Source organism: Dendrobium catenatum, unplaced genomic scaffold (assembly GCF_001605985.2).
Source record: "Dendrobium catenatum unplaced genomic scaffold, ASM160598v2 fragScaff_scaffold_343, whole genome shotgun sequence".
NCBI classification, from domain to species: domain Eukaryota; kingdom Viridiplantae; phylum Streptophyta; class Magnoliopsida; order Asparagales; family Orchidaceae; genus Dendrobium; species Dendrobium catenatum.
In genome coordinates this window covers 45,554-57,415 of record NW_021318805.1, presented here as the reverse complement: position 1 = coordinate 57,415, position 11,862 = coordinate 45,554, and the positions used below count along the sequence as shown (strand labels likewise).

At 34.0% G+C, this 11,862-nt stretch overlaps 1 protein-coding gene across 1 annotated transcript; it reads right to left on the bottom strand.

The window, feature by feature from the left end:
- Positions 1 to 1,430: 1,430 nt before the first annotated feature.
- Positions 1,431 to 10,666, bottom strand: LOC110104737 (ABC transporter B family member 2). Its single transcript, XM_020833974.2, has 12 exons — positions 10,332 to 10,666; positions 10,007 to 10,061; positions 9,738 to 9,913; positions 6,699 to 6,899; positions 6,348 to 6,607; positions 5,636 to 6,176; positions 5,033 to 5,409; positions 4,547 to 4,962; positions 3,721 to 3,962; positions 3,377 to 3,624; positions 2,343 to 2,755; positions 1,431 to 2,261 (listed from the first exon to the last, which is right to left on the bottom strand). The coding sequence occupies exons 1-12, from the start codon at positions 10,635 to 10,637 to the stop codon at positions 1,714 to 1,716; spliced, it is 3,783 nt and encodes a 1,260-aa protein (XP_020689633.1). The 5' UTR covers positions 10,638 to 10,666; the 3' UTR covers positions 1,431 to 1,713.
- Between the last annotated feature and the right edge of the window lie 1,196 nt (positions 10,667 to 11,862).

Genomic DNA, 11,862 nt, shown 5'->3' with positions numbered 1-11,862 from the left:
TAGGTGGTGATGGTAGTCAAGAGACCATAGTTGGGTGACAATGACCGAGGAAACGTAATTGGGCAATGGTGATCAGAGATTGTGGTCAGTAATGTAAGGCAATTGTGATGGAAGAATTATCATTGGGAGATTGTGATCGGAAGATCACAGTCAGACAACTGTGGTCAGGACACCATAATCAAGTGACAATGGTTGAAGGGCTATAGTTGAGCGACGATGATTAAATGATCGTAGTTGAACAATGGTGGTCGGAGAACTATAGTAGGGTAAGAGTTGTCAGAGATTTATAATTGGGAAATGGTGCTCGAAGAATTGTAGTCTTGCAAAGTTGGTTGGAGTAGCATAGTCAATTGATGGAGGTCAGATGATAGTAATTAGACAGTTGTGGTTCAACAGTAGTGATCAAACAACGAAGCTTTGATGACAGTGGTCAATTGGTGTTAGTCCATCTACAATTAATGATTAAAGGTCAATAATTAGACGACAAAGATCTGATAGATCTTTGAGATTTTTCGAGTCTCAAATCTCTCCAGAATCTTAAACCAAGAGCTACTTTTGTTTAAAGGGTGAGCATGTATTTCTAATTTTAGACAGTATAATACTCTACAAACAATCAAATCTGAAACACTAGATCGGACTCCCAATATTAATCCTCTAGATCATAAACCATTCTCCAACATTCACTTGACTTAATGATATCGAAGTTAAGAGATCTTAAGCTTGTTAGATTCATCTCATCGAAATGCCTGATTCCACAAAAAGAATTGTGACGAACTTAATACTTTCAGTAAAGATAAGTTCACCCTAGAAAAACAAAAATTGGCAAGTATCTTGACAAAATTTCATTCACCATTTATTGTTTTCACAACATGAAACACAACAAAAGCGAATAGTACTTAACATTCACATTGAGATAGTCATTTTGAACAAAGTGTTCGTTGGAATTGAATGGGTTGAATTATAAAATCATGCAGTGATCCGTTCGACATAATAGACTGTTCAAAATATTAGAGAGCACATCTTGTTCATATAAGAGTTGACATCATAGCATACTTTAAAACTTTAAATGAAGTAGGCAAAAAGATGAAAATTTGATACACCTGAATTACATTCGCAATGAACACGGGCATTCAGACTTGCAACATGTACTGCTTTAAATCTTGTTAATAAATCAAATCTTCTACCAATGAAGTCGAAGTGAAAGGGAAGCATCATATCATGTCAGCAATCAAATAATGATTAAAACTTAGGCTTTATTATTTCTTAAAGCAGTTTTTTAGTACAAATATTCTAATTTTTTTACTAGAAAGCTGCTTTAAGAAGCAGTAAAAAAGTCATCCCAAACGAAGCCTTAGCCTCCCCTCCAGAAGTTTTCAGGGACCGCTAGACACAAATAAGAAGCTAGTTGGCATAAAAGTAGAATACATATATGAGTTGTAGATCTAAGTTAGATTCAGCAGCTGGTAAAGCAGGAGGTGATTTCCACTCCATGTTTACATTTCAATCAGTGAAGGATAGCTTACTGTATAAATAGTATTTATTGACATCAAATAATGCTAGCAAGCTGCCATACAAATGGTTACAGTATTATAAAATAAGGGAAAACAATGTAAAACTCACTTGTGTAAATAAGAGAGATCATTTCTGCTGTGTAAGCCATCATTACTATTTGTCTGGCTTAATCAGAAGAAAAGTCTCACCAATAACAAAATATCAACGCTGCTGTTGCTGCTGCTGAAGGTTGATCAATTTAAAATATGCACCGTTTATATTTTCCATTAAAGCTGAATGGCTACCTTGCTCAACAATCTTTCCATCCTGCAGGACTGATATTACATCTGCATTTTGGATAGTAGATAGCCTGTGAGCCACAACAATGGTGGTGCGTCCCTTCATGATCCTGTCAAGTGCCTGCTGAACCACATGCTCTGACTCTACATCAAGGGCGCTTGTGGCCTCATCGAGCAACAGAATGGCAGGGTTCTTGATAATGGCTCGTGCAATGGCGACGCGCTGCTTCTGGCCACCTGAAAGCTGCACTCCTCGTTCCCCAACCTTGGTTGAGTACCCTTCTGGGAGTGAACTAATGAAAGAGTGAGCATTTGCAAGTTTGGCTGCCTCAATAACCTCTGCCTCTGTTGCACCATCCTTTCCATAGATAATGTTATCATAAATGGAGGTAGCAAAAAGGACTGGTTCTTGCTGAACTAGCCCTATGTGCTTACGCAGGGACTTGAGGTGGAGTTTCCTAACGTCTTTACCTGTAAAAGTTGGCTATAAATCAGAAGAAAGTAGGCAGCATAAGAAAGATGTAAATAACATCATCTTTTGTGTTTGCATACCATCAATCATCACTTTTCCAGCAGCTACATCGTAAAATCTTAGAATCAAAGTCAACACAGTACTCTTTCCAGATCCACTAGTGCCAACTAATGCCATGGCTTTTCCAGATTTCATTCTAAGGTCAAAATCTCTGAAGATAATAACTTCAGGCCTTGAAGGATAATAGAACTCAACACCCCTCAACTCTATGACTCCCTCGACTCTCACAAGTTCCTCCCCAATATCAGCCACCACCTGAGTCTTCCGGTCTAGTATTTCGAAAACCGAAGCCGCCATCTGATTCCCTTTAACAAGGTCTGGTGCCATTGCCAAGGTTTCTCCCATAGCTAGTGCGGTAACTATCAAGACCATGAAGGACTTCATAACAGATTTGAAACTTGCGAGTTCTTTGCCCATAAGAACTGAGCCATACCTGAAGCATTATTAAATATAACAAGACACCATTATTCATAATCTCTTAACGCAATGGGAACTTTTGACCAAGCTATTTGAAAATCGAAATAGGCTCCAAACCAAGATTCCAAGCATTTAAAATTTCGAAGCCAGTAATTTTAAGTTTCAAGTTTGATCTTGTTGGTAATTCAAACAATTAAATGAGAACCCAGGTCGAATTTCGCTTCATATAAGCACTAATCCTTAGTGTAAGCTACAAAAGTAACAGTCATGTAATTGTTGGATAGGGACCATGCCATTTCAATTCATTTTCAGATCAGAAATGCTTTTAACGCAAGCTTCCTGAACAATGGAGATTTCAAATTTGCACCTTAAAAAATTAGAAGGATGAAATGAAGATTCCCAGATCTATAAAATCCAAGTAGCTACACGTGAATGCATTCAATTAAACTACAATTATGTCCAGGAAAACAGTCATGAACAAGCTAGAAAAAAAAAAGGCATAAAAGCCTTGCACTTGATAGTTCATACTTATGACATAACTCTGCAAATCCAGGCTCATAATAAAGCAATATGGAGAAGAAGTTTGCAACAACTTTGACAAAGAATGAGCTGGTAGAGGATTTCCAGAATCACATACCAGAGAGCAAGGGCATAGGAGGAGAACAGGAAGAATTGAGAGACTCCATAAAAAAGACCAGCAAGTTGCCCACGACGGAAAGATCGACTTGAGGGATCCTTGAGCTCCCTCGAATATAAATCAATGACTTTATCCTCAGAACAGAAGGCAGCAACAGTACGAATGTTGCTCACAGCCTCAGCAGCTAGCATGTTGGCTTTCAAATAGGCCTTGCTCAAGTTACCTCCATATCCCTTCATGAATAATTTCTGATGGTGCAGACCATGTAAGAAAAAAATAGATTGGTAATCTGTGTTTCATCACATCATGAGAAAAAAGAAGGTATATGGGAAAAAGAACTCTACCTCACTAATATGGCCACTAACCATCAATGGGTATGTTGCCAAAACAACAAGAGTTATCCTCCAATTAAGGATGAAGGCAATAACAAGTGATGTTATAATCATTCCTATGTTTTGAATTAGTATAGATGAGCGGTCTACAACTATAGTTCGAAGTAGTGTTGCATCTGTTTCAAGATGAGATGCTAATATTGCGCTGTTATTCCTTGCATCATCAAACCAACCAATCTCATTTTGTAACATCGCTGAAACAAAATTAACAAAAATATCAGACAGTCACTCACAGTATAAAGCTAAATTGTTTCAATCATCTTCTGAAAAAGGTCATGCATGATATTACAGAATTTAACAAGCAAGTAAAATATGAGATATTTATATTCAAAGAGATGAGGAAGGGCGTAGCAAGCGACGAAATGCTTCGGGGAGTTGAAAATAAGCATAGATCCGGAGATTCCCGAATAGGTCAACCTTTCGAACTGCTGCTGAATCCATGGGCAGGCAAGAGACAACCTGGTGAACTGAAACATCTTAGTAGCCAGAGGAAAAGAAAGCAAAAGCGATTCCCGTAGTAGCAGCGAGCAAAATGGGAGCAGCCTAAACCGTGAAAATGGAGTTGTGGGAGAGCACTACAAGCGTCATGCTACTATGCGAAACGGTGGAGTGTTCACTCTAGATGGCAAAATGCTAAAGTAATTGATGCCAAGATGATAAAGGTTATAACTTACAGGAGGAAAACAACCACTAACAAAAGAATAATAGAGAGACAGAGAGAGAAAAAAGAGAAAGAGGTTATAGAAAATAATTTTTTGAAAGAAGAAAACATGCATACCTCCAAACATTCTCTCCCTGACACGAAGCGTAAGCCTTTCACCCATGATGCCAAAGTTGAGATGTGCCATGACATGGAAAATCACTGTCAGAACAGCACCACCACAGAAAAGGAGAGCAATTTTCTTCACTTCAGTTTGTGTGGTCTCCCAAGCCATGTAATAGGAAACAAGAGCCTGTGTTACTCCAAGAGCAAAAAGTGGCATTTGTGCTCCTGCCACCAAAGCACCCACAGTGCCAAACACTCCATAAATCCAATCAGGACCAACCATGAAATATAATCTTCCCACAGAAACATGCTTCTTTTTTGAAGGATCGTTTGCTTCAGGAACAAAGTGGCCAACTGAATCCTTATCAGATCTGAAGCTGGCTCCTAAACTTGTAGCTCCAAGGGAGAGCTCTCGTGAAAACTTGACGCTAAGAGAAACAAAAAATAGGATAAATTGCAAAGCGAATGTATTTTATAACTTGCATGCATGATCATTACCTTTGAGGCCTCCTAAAACTTGAACTCTCAAAGGAGCCTCGCAGACTTGCAGCATCTTGGATATGAACAAGTGATGAGTACATGCTTTGAGGCTGTGAAATAAGCTGGTCATGGGTTCCTGTCTCCACAATCTTTCCACCTTCAACAACAGCAATGATATCAGCATTCCTGATTGTTGAAAGCCTATGTGCCACCACAACCGTGGTGCGGCCAACCATCACCCGATCAAGTGCCTCTTGTACACTCTTTTCAGACTCAGCATCCAAAGCACTAGTGGCCTCATCAAGAAGGAGAATGGAAGGGTTCTTCAGTATCGCTCTAGATATTGCAATGCGTTGCTTCTGCCCTCCTGATAATTGGATTCCTCTTTCTCCAACCTACAAGTACAAATGGAATCATGCAACATTAAAGGCCTTTACTGTTCTAGTTTTCAGTAAAGGGTGTCAAAATTCTCAAATAACAACAAATCAAGCCATGCTTATTAAGAGTCAAATGGTTAGTGAATCTGAGCTAGTTCAACTTTAGCTTGATAATTAACTAAGAAAGCCTTCATCTTTGGCTTCTTTACACCCTTATTTGCAATAAAAAAAGTAGATTGATTACCTGTGTCTCATAACCATCAGGAAGGTTATTAATGAAGGTTATTGCCTCTGAGAGCTTAGCAGCATGTGTAATCTCATCAAGGGAAGCACCATCTTTCCCATAAAGAATGTTCTCCCTGATGCTTGTGGCAAAAAGGGCAGGCTCCTGGTTAACTAATCCAATTTGATGCCTCAGCCACTTAAGGTCAAGATCCCTCGTATCATGCCCATCCAAAAGTATTGCACCAGAGAGGGGATCATAAAACCGTTCGATAAGTGAGATAATAGTACTTTTGCCTGATCCACTGCCTCCAACTAATGCAACTATTTTCCCAGATGGGATGTCCAAATTAAGCCGGTTGAAGATGAGGACATCAGGACGTGAAGGATAGCTGAAAGAAACATTACGGAATTGAATATGACCATCCGCAATGGGAAGCTTCCGCCCAGCTCTGGCTGCAGTTTGGCGCACCGTTTTCCTTTCTATCATCTTGAAGATTGGGTATGCAGCAGTTCTTGCTCTGAGGAATGTGGAGATATTTGGAGCTGCCTGCCCCAGTGACCTGCATGGCATTTTATCAAAATTCATCAACTCAGAAATTACTCAATCAAGTGAGACAGGGTAAATCTTACTGAAATCAACCGGCAATTAGTTTTAGAATTGATGAAGTATTGAAAACAAATCAAAAAGGAAGTGAAAGAAACAACAAGAACTCATAAGAATAGAGTCTTACAGTCCAGCAATGACGACATTGAGCATGGTGGTAAAAGATTCTCCTCCATTAGATATCTCCTTATGAACCACAATGCTTGTAAACCAAACCAGCAACGCCCATGAGAGGAAGAGAATGCAATGTAAAGAACCCAGCCCCAACCCCTTCGCCAATCCACCCTTTTTCCCGTACTTGTACGTATTTTGCAGCGCAGCCCTGTAGCTCTTCACCGCCTTCTCCTCCCCCACGAACGCCTGTACCGTCCTCACAGTTCCGATCACCTGCGATTCCGAAACCCCAATAAGCTCCAACAGATTAAAAAAAAAAAAAAGACAAGAACTTGGCAACTTCAGCAAAAAGCAAGGGAGCGACCTCTTCCGCGATCTCGCCGGCCTTGACGTAGGATTTGCGGACACGAGCGATGAGGCCAGTGGCGACAAAAACATAGATGCCGCCGGCGACGGCGATGAGGGGGACGATTGAGAGCGTTACTAGACTGATCTGCCATACGCGAGAAAACCCGATAGCGAAGCCGCAGAGGAAGCGGCTGATGTAGTGCAGGAAGTTCCCGACCTACCAAAAAAATTAGAAAAAAAACTGATAATTCGTCATAATCATCGCTGATTCATCAATCCAGAGCGACATTCTCAGCGTTCGTCGCCGGAGATTAGACTCGCAGCGGCGATGTGCCGGCGGCTAAACAAGGCGTTTTTCACTATTTTTAAATTTTTTAAAATATGAATATAATTATTTGATAATTAAATTTGATAAAAATTAGGTTTCAATTCAGGAATCTTAATAATATTTTCTTACTAATATTTTGGAAATTTTTATTTCAATCACTCAAAATCTACATATAAATATTGATTATTAAAAATGATATTCATAATTAAATTGAAATTTTAAGTTAATAAAATAAAAAATAATTTATTATTAAAACAACAAGTTAAATTTCTCTTAATTAATGATGAATTTTTTCTTTCAAATATCATTCATCTTCCACATTTATTCTATATCTCGCATTTATAAGGTCTTCAATTTCAAGATGATTTAAAAAATTTGTATCTAAATTCTAAACTAATAAATTATTTATGAATGAAAGTTTATTAATTTTGAAATTAATTATAATTTCAATGAATATGAAAAAAATAAAGATAAATAGAAACATTAAAAAAATCTAATTTTATTAACTATTTCATTAATTAAATTTCTTGAATATATTTAAAATTATTTTAATACTCATAAATTCAACTTTGTGGCAAGTAAAAGGCTCCACGTTTTGGAATCTATAATTATTTTCCATACAATAAAACTATTATTTATAGACTTTGAAATATTCAATTTATGATTAAATTTTTTTAAATAAAATATAAAATGATGCTAAGAAAATTGGTAATTTGATTTCTATTTAAAATACCTAAGAAAAATATTGTCATAATATTTTAAGAAAAGAAATTCATCGATTCACGAAATTGTTGATTATGCATTTACCAAAGAAGATTCAGAAAACATATGAAATATATCTAAAAAAATTTACTGGGATTCTACTATTGCTATGACTGTCGGTGAAGTAATAATAAAAACGATTTGAAACATTAAACATTTAATTTATAAGTATGAAATAAACCTTTCTAACTAAAAAAAAAAGACATAAATAAACTGGCTAAAAAAATTATGGTTTTAATTATTCACACAAAAAATAAAATTAGTAAAAAGGATAAAAATTTTATTATTATCTATTACTTTTGACACTAATTGACTTATAGAATAGGAGTAAAAGCTTACGAAAATAATTAACTGTTTATAATTAATAAGTCACCAATATGGGCATGGATGGGGTTATATGAGCCCAAGACAAAAGTGGACTTTCTTAATGCTTATAAGCTTTTTTATTTGTAAAACAATAATCTTTTAAAAAAACGGAAAAAATGCATTCCCAATCCAAAAAAGCTTTAGGCAATCAGTTGTTTTTGATGCTTTTGTAAAAGACAGCATTAAAAACATTAGTTTTCAAAAAAGAAGTTTGTCGAACAGCAATATATAAAAATCTTATCTCAAAACCCGCAGAAAAATGACAAAAAAGGAGTTATTGAGAACCTGCGATTGAAGAAACCAACAAACAAAAAATTCCCCCGCGTAACAGGAAAAAGGCGCAAAAAACGCCAAGACAAACAACAGCTTAATTTGGAAGCGAGCAAGAGGTGTTGCAAATCTTTCAATATAATTTTTTTTTAATCTTATTGATGAGAACTAACAATTTGATTAGTGTTTTTAATTGATAATAATAATAATATTTACATTAAGTTTTGATAATAACTATATATCATCAAATTTATTTATGATCAACGATAAAAAAAATAATTTATGATGAAAAACTATTTATCAGTATTTATTATTATAAGAAGTATTGTATTGAACAAAATTTATTTTGATATAAATAATATTATTATTAAAAAAATTATTTAACAACCGGCTAGCCTTGATTTTTAGCCTTTCATGGCTTATATTATTTATAAATTGATACCCAGAAATTAAAATAATTGCAATCCTTAAGTAATTGAAGTTGAAATGGGTGGTTGAAAGTGTAATATAATGTACTAAATAGAGTGGATTCAAAGTTCACAGTGGAATCAAATGATTCTAATTTGTTTAGGGGCTTAAGTGATTAATATTGTAATTTATTGTTTTATGAATTATTATCATTTTCAAATTGTATAAAATTTTCTTTGATTAGGAGCTTAATAATTAATAAAATTTTATCATCATTTTTTTAAATAGATTTCAACTACAAATATTGAGAATAAATCAATTAATTTTTTAAGAAAAAAAATTCAAAATCTTAAGCTTCATTTGGGACAGTTCTTAAAAACAACTAAAAATAAATTATCAAAAGCAATTCAAAATGAAGCCTAGACTCTAATGTCTCGTTTGGAATAGTTTTTTAACTGCTTTCTACATCTATTTTCTAGCACAATTTTTTTAAAAAAAATAATGACGAAATGCTATCCTCTAAGACTTTGTTTGGAACAGCTTTCTTTCTTTTTTATAGAGTGAGTTTTTAGTTAAAAAATTCTAAAAAATTGCTCTATAAAATAATAAAAAGTTGTCGAAAAAAACAAACCAAAGCTCCCTTCCAATTAATTATGCTTGGCCATACAGTTATAATATTACTGCTTCTTTAAAGTATACATCTACAATTAATGCACACCAACTCTAATAATGGCACTACAGATGGCTTAGCTTGCAGTTGGTGCTTAGTAAATGAACAATAACTAATTATTTACCTTAACATTTAACAATTAACGTTTAATTAACATTTAACCATTTATTCAACAAGAAATATATAATTTTTTTTTTAATTTAACGTTGAATTTCGATTTTTCAAAATGAAAAAAAGAGTAAAAGTTTTACCTTTTCAGAAATTGCATCTTGGACGATAATAATATCACCGGTGATGGCAGCAATCACCTCTCCAGTTGAAGCTTCAGTATCAAACAGCTCAATATTTTGATCTAACAATGCTCGCAAATAAGCCAGCCTCATCTTTGCCACTTGCCTCTCTCCAGTGTACATCCAGCAAGCCACCTCTTCACCATCATCATTAATTAATCAAGATAAATATGATTAATCATCTTAATTATGTTGATTAAGTACAGTAAATCAAGTTAATTTTTGCTTACCAGTCCATGCAGAGAACAGAATGACTATGCCTAAGTATACAAAGTCCAGAGAGTACTGCATGCAATGACAAATTTTGATTAATCAGTTCGTCAATAAACTAATTTAATTAACCATCATATACTTTTCAGTTTCACGTTCAGAAATCAACAATTTTTTTTAACTTTTATGACAAAAGAATCTATAGAGAAGCTCTCAGTGATCTTAAGTTCCTGTTGTTGTTAGAGACTTGTTGCAGAAAAATACAGATCTCTGTGCATATAAAGTGAAAATTTATTATTTTTTTTCTTAGAATATAAGAAAATGTGGGGACTTGAATGAACGTACTAAGGCGACTTGATGAGAAACAGAAGTGGGAAAGAGATAGGCGATGCCGATAATGTTGATAAGTTTGCCGAAGAAGATGAAGAAGACGGGGACAGAGGCGCCATGCACGCAAGCTCCGACGCTTCCTAATGTCATGAGAAGGCAGTCAAAGGGGTCGGCGAAGCTGAAGAGCTTGCTGAAAGGCACCTTCTTTTGCGCCTGCTGCTTCTTGTTCTTCTTCTTGCTGTCTTCTTCATCATTGTTTTGATTAATCTCTTGTTTTTCTTCTTCTTCTCTCTCATGAATAGCTTTCTTGTGAGAGCTCATGATTTTCTTAAAAAAAATATATTTTCTGAGAGAAGAAGAGAAGAGAATTGAGCTATAGCTATAAGGATGGAGAAGAGGAGCCTTTATTTCATACAACTATACCACCGCCTACAGAGATAGGTCATGGGGAATATTAAATGGCCATTAATGAAAGCTTGATTGAGTGCAATTTTTCAGCTCTATTTTCATGTCTGAAAGGAATGTTTAATTAATCATCATTATAATAATAATTTTTTTTAATTTATCGTATAGCATAAATTAATTACTTGTTTGAACCATTGTTAATCATGTTTTATAAGCTGCAATCTTAACTATTTTTTAACTAATTAAAGATATAGTTATTTAACAATATGAAAATTAAATTAAAAAGTTAATTATGTACTATTAGTAATAATTAATTTAAAAGAATCACTATAACTTAAAAATATGATTAAAGACAGTAATTTTAACTATACATTTTTAAAAAAATGCAATGAATATTTAGTTATATTTTCTTAAAGAATATTTTATGTCTAGTAAAAAATATATATTTTTATAATTATCTTGGTTGACTGTAATTTTATAAAATAGAAAAAATGAAGATATCTAAAGTTTAATAAGAAATTGTTTATATTATGAATAAAATATTGCTTACAATATTTTGAAATGTGTAAAGAGGCTATTTTGGAATTTACTATGATATTTCCTTACTGACAAAATTAATTGTTATTTATTATTGCTGTACGAAAATATATATTTGTGTATTTATGACGGAGGAGCATAGTTTTTTTTTTTTTATTTGGGGAGCATTATATTTTGTTCTTTCTATTTTTACTAATGATAATTTGTTTATCATATAATAATTTGTATGTATCATAAATTAAAAATGGTAATAGAAAAAAAAGTTTTGAGAGTTTATTTTGTTTAATTAAATGAAACGGATTTTGCCTTTTTTTTAGGGCAGTGGAATATAATATTTTTTATAGAAAAAATATTTGGGGAAGATTGTTTAATGGAATTTAGTTTTGGATAAGTTTTAAAATTTAATGAAATATTACATATATTTATATGTCTTTTTAAAAAAATTCAAATTTTTTTTAATAATTTTAATCAATTTTATCATAAATTTTCATATTTTTTTCATTAATTTTTATTCATCAGAATTTCACGATATAAATGAAACTCTTTGGCAATTGAAGCTTTCCAACAGACAAATTCCCTATGACCTTCTCTCCTTCTCATCTTC